At 42.2% G+C, this 16,536-nt stretch overlaps 1 protein-coding gene across 1 annotated transcript in view; it reads left to right on the top strand.

Moving 5' to 3' along the window:
- Positions 1-4,577: 4,577 nt before the first annotated feature.
- The window catches only part of LOC126251745 (uncharacterized), a 42,945-nt gene continuing 30,986 nt past the window's right edge, over positions 4,578-16,536 (top strand). The window contains exon 1 of the mRNA XM_049952355.1: positions 4,578-5,136. Within this exon, the coding sequence (XP_049808312.1) occupies positions 4,665-5,136 (472 nt within the window). The 5' untranslated portion in view covers positions 4,578-4,664. The remainder of the gene's footprint in view (positions 5,137-16,536) is intronic.

The raw sequence follows: 16,536 nt of genomic DNA, 5'->3' as shown, positions 1-16,536 counted from the left end.
TGTCTTCAAAATATTTGACAAGACTGGAAAATTCAGATTGTTCGAAATGTTTCATCATTATGATGCTATGTTTTACTCGGTCTTGTGTAGCTTGAGACCAATATGCTGAGAGGAAGGCATGATAAAATTCTCCTTCACTGTGGCAATCGTGAATGACCGATCGCATTCTTACAGCTGGTTCATTCTCTAAATAGCCACACATAAATTCTAATCTGTGCTCTAATGATCAGTTGGGAGGAAAACAATGAGAAAATTGATGGAGCCATGCTTGTGGATGAATGTCGTTGCCAGAATTCTTAAATGTTTTGAATTTACGTGTAGTAATGAACAGCTTATAGTCAAAATCATCATGTCGGCGAGTCGCATGTCGGTCATTGTTACGTCGTTTCGGCGGTTCCATCTCAAAATTCGGTGTACCTTGCCAATTTCTTTCATAATTTCGGAAGTGCCCTGTGTTGTTATTTTGTGGCTGTTCCGTATTTCTATGTCCCTCTTCCCATATTGGATCGCGAGTGTCCTCTGAAATACGTAATTCTTGTATTACCTGTGTCAGCTGATCTTGTACTTCCCGGATTTCTCTTTGGTGTTGCGTATTAATTTGATTCTGATTTTGGTTGAATTTCCTAATTTGTTCGCACTCTTCTGTGTCATTAAAGACTACTGGTTTTGTGTCATTCAGATTATCGTCTACCTTCGTAGATAAATTATTTAGCTGATCCAAAAGTTCAACTACTTTCTCTGATAATGAACTAATTTCCTCCATGTGTCTTTCTACTGTGTCTAAGTTTTCCTGAGTTTTTGCAAGTTGCGTAACCGAATCGGTAGATGCAACTGAGTCCATTTTAGCTTCCAAGGTCTCATGATTTTCATGAACAGTAGTTTGCAGTTCTTTTATGGCTGCTTCGTGATTCTGTAATGCATTTTCATGACGCGAAAAAATAGGTTGGAAATGCTCACAAATTTGTGTTTTTACGTCATTACAGACCTTTTGACATTTCGATTCAATGTTATGTAACTCAGTAGTTAAAACTTTTGAAGCTTTAGCTGTGTTTGTCTCTGATTTTGTTTCATTGTGCCTAACTTTTCAAGCTTTTGTCCCATTTGTTGCATTAATTGTAATAACAATGCACTGGTGTCTGAAACATGTTCCTCAGTGCTTTTCGGCAGTGAATTTGCACCGGCAACAATCAAATTTTGACAAGCGGAAAATGTGTCTTGACTCATTTGAGAAAACGGTGAGAACCCAAAACCTGAGTCTACAGTATTTGCAATATTGTGTTCTGTCATTCCCGATTCCTGAGGCGAGCTGTTGCCGACCGATCGATCGATAATGCTTCCCTGTTCACTAATTGTTTCACTGCCTACAACATTATTTGCAGCCCGCTCCATTTCCCTATGCACAATTACCAAATTACTACTTTGAACATTAGTTAATTCATGACACGGTGGCGCTAACACACTGCTTTCGTCTTCACTGTCATTTCTCAGTTTACTTTGGAGCCTAGTATTACGTTTTTCACACGCCATTATTGTCACAATATTTCACACGACAACACAGAAAAGCACAATTTGAAGAGCAAAATAAGAAAACAAATTACCATAGCATTGAAAATAAGATGTCGTTAATTGCAAGAGCAGCTGCGAAATACTTGGTGCAAATCTACATGCATGCCACAACTGTTTTACTGTACAACAATGAAAAACTACAACTACAAAGGAGATTCTCTCTACAATTACGCGCTAGCAATAAACTAAAGCTACACTAATTACACAAACTACAAGAAAAAAATCAGAAGATTCCAGTGAGGTATCCTAGGCTAAGGGTCGACATATGAAACGTCCCCTTAGAAAAATTATACAAGACTGTGCTTAAACTGACCCACAGTATTTTTAGCGCAACGCAATCTGACTTTCAAAAATCCCTACAAAAGAATGGCCCTGACTAACATTAACCTATACCTTTCACAAATCACTTACCTCACAAAAATCTTCGTTACTCGAACTACTGCAATACAGCGAGCGCCACTACAGCCAGCTAAATAAAAGATTCAAACTACGGAAGGCACTAACTACTGGTAGGCATAGTTAGCAAATGAAAGATTTTAATAGGGAACAAACAATGTATTTACCTTAATAGTGTTGAAAAATCATAATATACATAGCAGTTCATGACATCCAGTCTTACAAATTTCCAAACTCCGCCATTTCTCTCCCCACATCCACCACTGCTGGCGGCTCACCTCCAACTGCGCAACGCCACGCGCTGTTAACATCCAGCTGCCGCTGCCCAACACTACAATGGCAGACAACAATGCAAACTAGCCACAGACTGCACACAGCACAGCCAGTGATTTTCATACAGAGCGCTACGTAACGTTGCCAGTAAGAAAACATAAACAGTCTACTTACAGCTTGGCAGAAAAATGGCGCCAAACGTCTCTCGCGCTTCCTATGTTCTCCGTGCTTTTGAGTTGAATTGAAGTTCAGAGGACTTTTGGAAATGATTGAAAGGTATTTGAATTATTGAGAGACTTGTTATGCGTCGTGCATGCATGTTCGATTTAGTTGTATGCCGTTTTTAGTGCGTAATTAGCGTTTGCGATAGTAAATACGAGTTGAAATAATGAATCATTTTGTGATGAAGTCGATAGGCCTACATGTTTGAAGTAAACACGTTAGTAATTTTACAGTATTGTTTTTGACATCTGTAATTCGTTCTGCAGACGTTCGTAAACGATGCCTGGTTGTGCTGCATTTGGTTGTTCCAGTAGAGGCGAAGGTGGATTTGGCATGTTAGCATTTCCACGCAATGAAGAAAGACGAAAGCAGTGGGCAGTCGCAGTCAACAGGGCTAACATAAATCAAACCTTAGCCTTGTGGAAACCAACCAAGTACTCTTATCTATGCGAAGTAAGTCGTTTTTGCTTTTTACTACATATAAAACAACTTGCCATATACACAGTTAAATTTGAAAACAGACCTGTAAATTGGCTGTGTGAAAATTATTATAACATATTATTCTTATAAACAAACGAATTTAACGAATGATTTCGCCATATTGTCTTGTGGTTTTGATTCGGTGAGTGTGTACTCCACTACTCCGCTACTGGCCATTAAAAAGTCCTGCCCGCAGTTTGGCAGAAAAATGGCCGCCGTATCGTCCGGTTGGCCACTCTCTCCCTATACAGGCTCTCTAGTCGGTCGCTGCTAATATCGGTCACCACACCTAATGACAGTTATTCCAAAAATCCCTGGATGTTGGAACTTAGTTTTTTTTTTTAATCGTAGACGCGTAACACTAGCCGAAGGTGAGTTTCCACCACACAATGTTACTGTTAAGCAACAGGTTGGGGATACTTCCAAATGTGATTACATTCAGTGTGTACCAATATCAAGAACAGTAACTGATAAAGCCATCGGTATTGGTCGCCAAATGAAGTTTGTAACATGAGGAGAACTGTTCGATGAATTAATAGAAATATTAGCTTCAGTAAGTGAAAATATCTACCCAAGAGGCATAAAGTCTAATACTCTGTTGATCCATCATGGACAATGGGTATCAGCTAGTTAAGTATTTATTAATATCAATGAAATTATCCAACAGCCGTGTAACTGGGTTATTATTTTATTTTATTTCGACGACTACCAATTCCGACATTCCACTATGCCATCTTCAGGCCCCATACGCATCTATCAAATTAAAAGCTAATGTCATGCAGTGCCATTTATCCCTGGATGTCGTGAATTCAAATTGTTTCACAAGTGCTTCATTCGAAGACTTAATAGCAAGTCTTTATTCGCTTATTTTGAGAGGTGCATGTGGGGCCTGAATGCCGAAACTGGTAGTCAAAATAGTATAAAATAATATCTCAGTTACATGACTGATGGAGAATTTCATTGATATTGACGATTAATTTCTAATTTGTTTTACAGTGGGATAAATCTCTTTCAGCCTACAGAAGTGCAACAAATAACTTCTATCTGGTTTATGGGTAGGAACGTGAGATTTCCAGGTGGCACGGGAGAAGGTCATAAAACGAATAACTTGTGTTTATTCCGTTCCGATATATGCCGGAGTAGTTAACTGACATTTTACGAGGCGAGGCAAGTCACAAAGAGTTACACTTCGTGATTGGAGCCGTTTCATATGCGTTTTGTTTCCTTAGTGAAGGTGACAGGCATATATCTGAGTGCTCATTACTTTCTTACGCCTCGGCTATTCGTACATCTCCTTTCTGCCTACGTCAGCGCTTTTATTGCCTGTAAATTACATCTCTTTGTACGCGGCGCGCTACCATTCTAAAACTACTGGCCTTCTTCCAGGTGTCCTTTTTTTTCGTACTTCCCGTTACAGTTTAGCGCCGGCGAGGGAGAGGAGAATGGCCAGCACGCTCCATTTCGAGGATACCCCGCCGGAGGGGGGGAACGGGGGTACGTTTTGCCACAGTCGCTTGCGCGCTCTCCTGTGACGTCCTTTTCTTTGACTACTGTTTGCGCCCCCCACGGGCAGTCAGCGCTATTCTTAATGGGCTACATATAAAAGCCCGCCGCGAATTATTCCGCAGACAGTGGACGGACAGCAGCTGCGCCGGACAGCAGAGCAGCCATCAGGCACGCCGTGATTTGCGTTTTCCTCGGCTTCCTCCTAGTCGCACCGGGTGACCATGACAGTCGCGCACGAGCGCACAGTGAAGCGCGTCGTCAAACACCTGTTGTTGCCACTTCTGCTGCCGCTGTTGGTCGGCGCCTCGGCGCAGCACACCGGCGACCCCGCGGCGTTGGAGAATAACTTACTGGAGGCGGGACGTGGCGTCGTGAGCGCAGTTATGGACGCTGTGGGGCCGTGTCCCGAGTCCGGGGGCGGCATCACCTGCCAGGGGTTGCGTCTGGTGCGGCAAGCGGCAGCCATCGCCGACAGCGACGGTCCCGTGGAACTGGCGCGCGGCGTCAGCCTCGTCAAAGTCGGTGGTGCCACGCTGGAGGGGGCGCGTGGCGACACGGGGATGTCTGCAGACGGCGGAGTCGCTGCGTCCGTGGCCAACTTCCTGCAGGGCCGCGAGGTCCGCATTGAGCTAGCTCAGCTCGTCGGCAGGGAAGAATGGGACTCCTTCGTCAACTCATCGCTTGTGCGCTCTGGTAAGCTTCATTATTTGGCTTCAGCGACAGTACTAGCGATTCAGGTATTAGTGTTCTGTGCTCACGGATTAAGTCGTTTATGGAGAAGAAAAATCTCCACTATGAAAACCAACATAGTTTCCGTAAACAAAGATATCGCGAAACGCAGCTCGCTCCAAAATTTTTTGGAATATTGTTCCAGGAAAAACACAGATTTTTACAATATTACAAGATATTTCAATACACACTGCCGGGATCACACTTAAGTTGTCCGTTTTTATTTATAGAATATCGTTTTTGATCTTCTAAGAGATCATATTCAGCTCTCACATTCCCTGATGACCGCAGGAATCGTTGGCGTGAGCAGATCTACATCTACATACATACTCCGCAATCCACCATACGGTGCGTGCCGGAGGGTACCTCGTACCACAACTAGCATCTTCTCGCCCTGTTCCGCTCCCAACAGAACGAGAGAAAAACGACTGCCTATATGCGAGTGCGAGCCCTAATCTCTCTTATCATCTTTGTGGTCTTTCCGCGAAATATAAGTTGGCGGCAGTAAAATTGTACTGCAGTCAGCCTCAAATGCTGGTTCTCTAAATTTTCTCAGTAGTGATTCACGAAAAGAACGCCTCCTTTCCACTAGAGACTCCCACCCGAGTTCCTGAAGCATTTCCGTAACACGCGCGTGATGATCAAACCTACCAGTAACAAATCTAGCAGCCCGCCTCTGATAGGGATCCCAAACGCTCGAGCAGTACTCAGGAATAGTCGTATTAGTGTTTTATAAGCGGTCGCCTTTACAGATGAACCACATCTTGCCAAAATTCTACCAGTGAACCGAAGACGACTATCCGCCTTCCTCGCAACTGCCATTACATGCTTGTTCCACTTCATATCGCTCTGCAATGTTACGCCCAAATATTTAATCGACGTGACTGTGTCAAGCGCTACACTACTAATGGAGTATTCAAACATTACGGATTCTTTTTCCTATTCATCTACATTAATTTACATTTATCTGTATTTAGAGTTAGCTGCCATTCTTTACACCAATCACAAATCCTGTCCAAGTCATCTTGTATCCTCCTACAGTCACTTAACGACGACACCTTCCCGTACACCACAGCATCATCGGCAAACAGCCGCACATTGCTATCCACCCTATCCAAAAGATCTTTTATGTAGATGGAAAACAACAGCGGACCTACCACGCTGGCCGGAGTGGCCGAGCGGTTCTAGGCCCTACAGTATGGAACCGCGCGAACACTACGGTCGCAGGTTCGAAACCTACCTCGGGCATGGTTGTGTGTGATGTCCTTAGGTTAGTTAGGTTTAAGTAGTTCTAAGTTCTAGGGGACTGATGACCTCAGAAGTTAAGTCCCATAGTGCTCAAGATCCATTTGGACCTACCACACTTCACTGGGGCACTCCAGATGATACCCTCAAATGGTTCAAATGGCTCTGAGCACTATGGGACTTAACATCTATGGTCATCAGTTCCCTAGAACTTAGAACTACTTAAACCTAACTAACCTAAGGACATCACACAAACACCCAGTCATCACGAGGCAGAAAAAATCCCTGACCCTGCCGGGAATCGAACCCGGGAACCCGGCCACGGGAAGCGAGAACGCTACCGCACGATCACGAGCTGCGGACCGATACCCTTACCTCCGATGAACACTCAGATCCATATATTGATGCATGGTGAATATTGTTGTCCACACCTGCACAGATGGACCTGCTGCACGCCAAGGTTTCCTGAGCTGATCTATTGAAAGATCAAAAACGGCCACCTAAAAATAAAAATAAACAACTTAAACGCGATCATAACTCTGTGCTTTGAAACAAATTACAGCTCGTTCCTTCGTTCATGAAATCCAGGACAGGGTACACAAAGATGCTCGGATTGATGATGTGCTTTCCGGACTCATTTCCCCACTGTCTTATAGTGAGGAAAATATGAGCTTACAGAGTATCAGACTAGATCTATGACTGCTTGAGGGACTTCCCTGCAGATAGAACTCAATTCGTCAGTTTTAACTGACAGGCGTAAGGGTCGTTTCGGGTGTTCCTCAAGGAATGTTATAGGGCGCAATTTATATTAGAGGTCTACTGGACAACGTTAGATGCTCTGTGATGCTATTACCTGACCAGACTGCTGTCTGTAGGATGGTTGCAAGATTGCAGCGAAATGCTGAAACACCTACGAGGGGTCGATGATTACTGCAGTGATTGGCTGTTGACTCTGAACGAAAGTAAACGTAATGCTTCCACTCTTGGATCATAATCTTATTTTTAAAAGATTACAAATAATATTGTGATACTAGACTGAAATTTTGATAAAGGAAATATTTTTCTGGATAGCTTGAAACTGTTTATTGACTACTGAACAACTAGTAAATGTATCTTATTGTGGGTAAATAGGCAAAGAGATCCACTACTACTCGTTTACACAATTGACGACAAATCACTAGAAGTAGTAAATACCGTAAAAAAATAGAGGTGTTGTCGGTCGGTTTTATCTATATCTACACGCAGACTTCCTAACCCACCGTACAGAGGGTGGTAGAGGGCACCCTTCACCACTACGAGTCATTTCATTGATGATTCGAAGGGTTTTGTAGATGCTACATAATGGTGCTCCAGCCCACTTCCCCTGTTAACGACCGGATCCAGTTGCACGACCTGCTCGTTCACTGGATCACAACCCCTGCGATTTCTGGTTTTGGGAATATCTCAGAAGTATCGTGTATGCAAAGCCCATATCAGATGTGGATACATTGGAACTATGTGTTCACGCTGTCTTTGCCACTGTTCGGATGCAGGCTGACCGATGTGAACGTGTGAGACAGAGTATGCTACGGCGCGTACACACATGCGTTGAGGCACATAGAAACCATTTTGAACACATACTGTAACTGTGGCACCATGGTACAGCGAGTATTACACCGTAGTCTCTGTAACAATGTATGACTGAGTAAATGGTCCCTTGCATGGAAACCATGCATTTCCGGATGTAAGTTCTTAGACCTTTTTTGTTCCGTATCCTCTCATCGATTAATCCCTAGAGTTTGTACACGGCGGAAAAAATAACCCAGTATATCTAAGTTATCCAGAAAGTTCTGCTTTAGTAGAGACAGTCATCTTATGACGTAACTACTTTTGTATAGTTAACTCAGTCTTTCTGGGCGGGCACAACATCCTTGATATATTAAAAGAACGATATCGTTTCTACTGAGCTGATCGTCCAACTGAGTACTTTATCAAGCACTACTAGCTACTTCCGAGTAAGAGTTGACATCTTGAGAAAATAAGTGGATGTGGACGAAGACGTACCCACATAGATTTGTGATCTTGAGAATGAACACACGCTCGGAACTAGCTTGATAAAGTAGTCATTCAAACGAATAGTCCAGTTGAAAGGACTTATCCTTAGATTTGTACAGATCGTTTTAACAGGCTGTGAACAAGAAAAAAGTTGGAACATTGAATGTTTTGGGGGTAAACTGTCAACATGTTGTACGAAATATTCCTTTACGTCTTTTTCCAAACGCTTCGTTAGCATCATTTTCTGCAATTTTCGAGAGAAAATGGCTTATAAGTATCAAAGGCAGCCGAATCCGACCGAAATGTTCTCACTGCAGTGCTTTATTATTCATTTTAGAACAATCAGATAGAAAAGTGAAGTTGTAATCTGGTTATGATTTGATATAAGTAAAATACTGTGTGTCCCACAAATGTTGCGGCAAACTTCAATGGGTTGTACAGGGTGTCTCGAGGAACAAATCGAAGATAGGAAATAGTGTGCGGAAACGTCATCCAGTTACGCTACAGAGCGTCGAAGTTACAAGCAACGGCGCCTACCTCTACGACACCCCTTCGGCAGCAAACGTCCTTTCTATGCTAACGGACCTTAAGGAGGAACGCCTCACACTGTTGTTTGTTTTTCAGTGATTGCGACTGATCGTCACTATCACCAATGGAGAAGATGGAGTAGAAGGACCTTGTCTCCTGTGGATGCGATTCTCTGTTGCCCACCTACAGTCTCCTATCCTTTATTTGTGCCTTGAGACACCATGTACAACTCCTCGAAGTTTGTCACTACATCTCTGGGGCTGACTGCATAATGTAGGAAGTAACTTGTCATATATTAGTATGTGAGACAATATATTTTGATGTAAGATACCATACATGGCACAAACCTGATACAGAACTCAAAGCAGTCATAGTTACCCTACAGAAACTTGAATTTAGACATACTAATCCGATCAGGTTGCGTTTAGTCATATTCATTGTTAAAGAATTTACAGTATATAGCGAAAAATTCTTACGTAAGGTGAACCAGAACTCCACCGACAAAATGCCGTATGTTGTTTATTGATAATTCGCGAGTATTTTTACGTAAGAGACTCGTGGTCTTCGGTGGCTCGTTACACAGGAATTACATTTCTTTTGATTTCTTATCCTTTGTATCGGTATTGCATTGAAAGTATCTACACAACAGTCAAAGTGTTGTCGGTATACGCTGTGTGGTTTTGTGTGTGTCTTGCTGTTGACAACTGCAAGGCCTATATTGGTCCCAAATCTGGCGTTCAGTAATGCTCGGTCCCATCTCGGGTTTGTTTTTTCTGGGGTCTTAGTTGTAAGCTAAGTGAAACACAGCAACAATATGGACCAGTTTACTGCTAAAGAATCGACCCATATGCTTCTCGTCTGTGGGTTCAGTGAATGCAATGGAAAAGCGGCTCGTGGAGGCTAAGTCCAGCTGTTCCAGCACCGACGGCGAACACATGGCACTGGTTTCGCATCTGTAGATAGACGCCCGCGAATAACCGGATCCCTTCGTGTTACTTGTTGATGTTGATTACGTATTACAAGCTTTTTACTGCTGTGAAAGTATTTCCACAGAAACAAAGATAAATCTGGTAACAATTTCGAGTGAATCATGTTTACTTTATTACTCTGTAACAAGTCACTGGAGGCCACGGAGTCCTTGCATCAAAATACACAGCCTACGAAATTTTGTCGTTGGATTTCTACCTCACTCTCCATAATAAGTATTGAGTAGTGTGACAATATTACGCCTTGCACCTCTTGTAAAGCTCTAAATTTTTCAAAGTTAATGACACATTACACTGAGGCACAACAATTAAGCAACACAGACATGTTGAATATGAATAGCAGGAATATATCGTGTCAGCTCAGGAAGGAATTGTGACATTCGCAGATATTTCCACAATGCTGGAATCAGTGATCCACAATTTCATACTAAACGTAGCAAGTACAGGGTGACCAAAAAGTCAGTATAAATTTGAAAACTTAATAAACCACGGAATAATGTAGATAGAGAGGTAAAAATTGACACACATGCTTGGAATGACATAGGGTTGTATTACAACAAAAAAAAAAAAAAAAAAAACAAAGTTCACAAAATGTCCGACAGATGGCGCTGGACAGCAAAACGTCGGTGACTGCGCATGACAATCGTGTATAAAAGGATTGGTAATGAGAGAGAGGATCAGATGCGCCAGCAGTCGCAGCATGTTGACGTTACCTGAAAAGGCGCTTTTAATGAAGCTGTATTATCAAAATGGGGAATGTGCTAGTTCAGCGTTACGATCCTATCGCCATAGGAAGGGGATTCGAACGGGTAGAGGTCCGTTGACAAATGCAGCTGTGGCGAGAATGATTTCGAAGTTCGAAGCCACGGGTTGTTTAGACGCTAGACCCCGTAGTGGCCGACCGAGCACAAGGCGTAATGCTGCTGAGACAGTTCAGAAGAATGGACATTATAGCGGGTTCGTCTATGCACGGGGAAGTCAGCGCTCGTGCAGTCGCACGTCACACCGGCATTCCATACACTACTGTTTGGTTGGCACTTAGGCGTACCCTCCGATGCTATCCGTACAAAATCCATCGACATCGTGAACTGTTACCTGGCGATTTAGTGAAGCGGAGGCCATTTGCGGTGTGGGCGTTACAAAAGATGGCGGTAGATGACGATTGGTTGAGTAACGTGTTGTGGAACAACGAAGCCCACAACTGCAGAATTTGGGCTACCGAAAATCCTAGAACTGTCGTGGAAACTCCATTGCACGACGAGAAAGTCACGGTATGGGTTGGATTTACCACATCTACCGTTATCGGGTCTTTTTTCTTCGAGGAAATGCGTGATTCTGGTTTTGTAACTGCTACCGTGACGGGTGAGAGGTATGCCGATATGTTACAGAATCGCATCATCCCCAGCCTGGCTGATAAACACCTGATGGAACGTACGATGCTTATGCAGGATGGCGCTCCACCTCATTTTGCTATACGCGTGAAAGATCTCTTGCGCACGTCGTTTGGTGATGATCGTGTGCTCAGCCGCCACTTTCGTCATGCTTGGCCTCCCAGGTCGCAGTCCGTGGGATTATTGGCTTTGGGGTTACCTGAAGTCGCAAGTGTATCGTGATCGACCGACATCTCTAGGGATACTGAAAGACAACATCCGACGCCAATGCCTCACCATAACTCCGGACATGTTTTACAGTGCTGTTCACATCGTTATTCCTCGACTACAGCTATTGTTGAGGAATGATGGTGGACATATTGAGCATTTCCTGTAAAGAACATCATCTTTGCTTTGTCTTACTTTGTTATGCTAATTATTGCTATTCTGATCAGACGAAGCGCCATCTGTCGGACATTTTTTGAACTTTTGATATTTTTTGGGTTCTAATAAAACCCCATATCATTCCAAGCATGTGTGTCAATTTGTACCTCTTTATCTACATTATTACGTGATTTATTCAGTTTTCAAATTTATACTGACTTTTTGATCACCCGGTATTTGATATTCGTGCACCTCGCTATATGTGAAAGTACAGAGTCAAATAAATTAATAATTCGATGTTATCTTTGCTATTTTGGCTTTTATTGAACATTTCGACAGCGCTGCAAACAGTGACAGCATAGAGCATAATCAGCAGCTGAGTGCAGATCGCCGAGAAAGTTGTCGTGAATCGTAAAATGTTACTTCGATGAAAATCATCCATTGTGATGACGTATGACAACTAATGTTCGAAGAAAATAAATATACATTTTTATTCCGACACCTTCTGAAATAATGAAACTATGGTAGAATACCGCTATCATGCAACACTAACTTTTACTCAGACTTAAAGAGACTGATCCTCAAATAACCTACTCTGGGATGTTATTCATGTGAAAGAAAAAAATTGTAGGAAGCAACAAAATAGAGCTAAACCAAACAACGAAACATATTTGCTGGCTCTTGAAGCTTTAAGCGATTTACCGTGCCATACTGCAAACATTACAGACTATACAACATTCGACAGTAGTTAGAAAATGTCTATCAATTTTGTTATTTAATTTTTACAACTGTTTCTGTATGTCACTTCATTATGAATTTTTCTCAGGTGAACTGAAGATTCTTGCACGGCATGATTCTTGCCTTTTTCCGTGCTCCAATATGGCATCCTTTCCCCACACTGTCATTCGTAATCTCAGCGGTTGTAATCGAATACAAGTCATATTCATGAGTCTGTAGACGTGGAAGATTTAGACGTGAACGCTGGAAATCGTTCGGTTTACAATCATATTTAACGACTATTAAAAGTGACTGTTTGTGGCCGTTGTTAAGAAGGAAATGTGTTAAATTTGTACCTCCAGTGTTGTGAAATGAGTGTCATGACTGAAAGTATACAAACTTAAAACTAACCGTTATCGGGTAGCCTACATGTGTTTTAATCAGGCCAGATTGCTTAAAAATATTTTGTTTCTCCAAATTGTATTCTGTTTCCAAAGAAAATAACGATTAACAACCAAAACATTACAACAACGAATAATGGTCTTACAGGTTGCACCCATAATAGTTGTAATTATGGATTACAAAAAAAGATGTAAAACTGAGGAACGAGTTTTACAGTACAGTGAATAACTGCTTCTGGAACATTCTTCTGTGTGTTTCAAAATTGTGTTCTTTCGTTTCCTCAGTATTGCATAGCCCTCACTTCCATTACAGCTTATTCAAGAGTTCTCGTCAAGAATTCAAAGCGTAGAGAAGCTGTTCAAAATGAGATGTTAGAAAAGATTTTCAGTTAATTTCGTACTAGATATAAACAGCTGCGCTAGAACGTGTTAAAAAAAAAGAAAAATTATTACTCTCATATAAGGACAAAAGATATTGTACCATCTAGAACCATCTATGTTAAAAATGCGACATTTTAGTTAACTGCTGTTCATGACTGTCGTTCATAAAACACGGTTATACAGGTGACACAGACATAAATCCGGACTAAGGATTCGGTTATACAGGTGACACAGACATAAAACCGGACTAAGGATTCAACAGCACACCGATTACTTTTCTCAAATAATGCCGATCATTGCATTCGTTGCCACGCTTATTCTGATGTGAGACAATACGACAGTAAAATGGCTCAGCAATCCAATTACTTGACGGTGTGCTTTCAAGTTTACAGCCGACTTGATGATTAATTTTTATGCACTATCTTTCGACGACCGGTGGAGTTGTCTTCTTCGGGTGTTCCGAGCTGTGTTGTTATGCGTACGCACTGCACTGACTCAGAGAAAATAAGAGAGAGATCACAAACATTATTATCTAATTAACCGGAATCCGTGGCATGCTGAGCCACTGGTAAGATAGAAAGTGGCCATCTTCAGCGTAAGGTAGGAATTCCTAATTCCACAATTGTGATATCTGTTTCAAGCAACGTGACGCATTAGGGAAACAGAAGTAATCTCATTTGGAAGCCATTGTTGGTCCTTACGAATAAAGTAATTGACAAGCGATATACTGTACCTATCTTGCAGAGGTTCTCGAAAAACGGAAAGGCGCTGTATGAAACAGAAGAGGCCGTAGCCATCTTCATGAAAGTGACTACCGTTTACGCCCGGCGTTTCTTCCGACTAACATCACTAAAGTATAGTGATCCAGAATGGTCGTCATCCCACCAACCGCAGCCGTATTTTACTCTCTAATATTCGGAACGCTCATATTTCAGTGGATTTTCTGGAACTTCATGGGTTTACTATGAAAAAAGAAAATATCCAGGGGACTATCAGTTTTTGATGATATTTTTGACTCGCATAACGATGCTTCAAACTATTAGACACGAGGTATTGTTGAGAAAGTCGTTACTCGGCAGTTTCTTGCTTCAAAACCACCTTTGTTTCGGAACTTACGGATTTCGTGGTGATGGACTTACGTTGTGGACAGGAGCGATCACTGGAGGATATGCGTACACACCACAGGGAATGAACCCATGAGTAGTGGACGAAAGAAAGATATAATGTCATACTGAATATGCCGGGATTAAAGAAAGAACAAAAGTTCCGTATGACCAAGGAGGGAATGGAATGTCGGCCGTACCTTTTTTTCTTCAACGGAAATCACCACAGTATTTACCTTACGCGATTTAAGGAAACAATGGAAAAGCAAAATTTGGACGGCTTGATGTGAATTTTAACCGCTGCCAAGCCGAAGACGAGTTCAGCACCTTAGACCCTACTCCGCCGCACTTTTTTGAATGCTAGAAGGTACCATATCCTTCCCCTTCTATTCTGCCGTAAACTGTGCCATAATCGATTCGTTCCTTTGTATGAGTGAGAATTAACCTAACACATATCTAATACAACTGTCTGACAGACAAAAATTGTTCTTATCGAGCCACATAATATTTCTCAATATCTCTTCAATAACCATGATGTATGTATGATTTCTTACAGCTAGTCAGTAGTCAAACATCAGTTTTTGGTGTGCTTCTTCTACTTCTAAGGTATTTCACTAGTATATGAAGTCTCTTACCCATTTTAAGTCAAGCAAACAAGAACCTGGCGCGCCTCCAATTGTTGTTGTTGTTGTTGTTGTGGCGGTCTTCAGTCCTGAGACTGGTTTGAGGCAGCTCTCCATGCTACTCTATCCTGTGCAAGCCTCTTCATCTCCCAGTACCTACTGCAACCTACATCCTTCTGAATCTGTTTAGTGTATTCATCTCTTGGTCTCCCTCTACGATTTTCACCCGCCACGCTGCCCTCCAATACAAAATAGATGATCCCTTGATGCCTTAGAACTTGTCCTACCAACCGATCCCTTCCTCTAGTCAAGTTGTGCCACAAACTCCTCTTCTCCCCAATTCAATACCTACTCATTAGTTATGTGATCTACCCATCTAATCTTCAGCATTCTTCTGTAGCACCACATTTCGAAGGTTTCTATTCTCTTCTTGTCCGGACTATTTATCGTCAATTTTTCACTTCCATACATGGCTACACTCCATACAAATACTTTCAGGAACGACTTCCTAACGTTTAAATCAATACTTCATGTTAACAAATTTCTCTTCTTCAGAAACGCTTTCCTTGCCATTGCCAGTCTACATATTATATCCTCTCTACTTCGACCATCATCCGTTATTTTGCTCCCTAAATAGCCAAACTCCTTTACCACTTTAAGTGTCCCATTTCCTAATCTAATTCCCTCAGCATCACCCGACTGAATTTGACTGCATTCCATTATCCTCGTTTTGCTTTTGTTGATGTTCATCTTATATCCTCCTTTCAAGACACTGTCCATTCCGTTCAACTGCTCTTCCAAGTCCTTTGCTGTCTGTGACAGAAATACAATGTCACCTCCAATTGTATGTTGCCCTATATTACAGGGGAAGATATTCAACTACCATCCAAAAAGAACTAGAACTGGGTACTATCCCAGCTACTGATTAAATTTTGGATAAAATGTATCTGCCATGCCTGCAGCAGATTTCCAGCAGAGGAGTTCCCCTTACTTCGCAAACTATCTTTTCTAAAGAGGACAGAAGGGCAATTAGAGGTTCAGGTCAGCAATTTCCGAATGGGAAACTGCCGTTAAACCAGATCAGTGATATCAAGAAATCAATGGAAACCACTGCATGTGTTCACAGAAATTGGGTTTTTTATTGAAAATTTTGCACCATTAAACTATTCGCAATAGATCCCGGATTAGTTCGTCGTTCGGCTCTCTGGGAGGGGACTTCAAGGTCGATGTGACCAAAACAAAAGTTGCAATTTGGAATTTCTGAAAGTGGTAGGAGCTAGAAAATTTCAAAATGCTGAAATACCCAGTCCCCGAGCAGAGAAAATCCCCAACCCGGCCGGGAATCTAACGCAGGGGCCAGTGTTCCAGAGGCAGCAACAATAGCCAGTAGACCACGAGCTGCGGACGAGGGAGATGAAGGAGTAGTGGAAGGAGGAGAACGCAGTGTGAAACAGCAATGTGAAAGGAGAAAGTGTCCTTAGGTTCTGAAACAAATTTAAGCTAGTAACAGTAAGTATGTTGTTTAAAATCTCAAAAGGCAGTTTACTTGAAAAGGTCAGGACGCAGGAAGAACCAGCTTGATCATATGATGG

This window comes from Schistocerca nitens, chromosome 4, assembly GCF_023898315.1.
Source record: "Schistocerca nitens isolate TAMUIC-IGC-003100 chromosome 4, iqSchNite1.1, whole genome shotgun sequence".
Lineage (NCBI taxonomy): Eukaryota > Metazoa > Arthropoda > Insecta > Orthoptera > Acrididae > Schistocerca > Schistocerca nitens.
The sequence above is the reverse complement of the archived record's forward strand: the minus strand, read 5'-3'. Positions and strand labels throughout refer to the sequence as shown.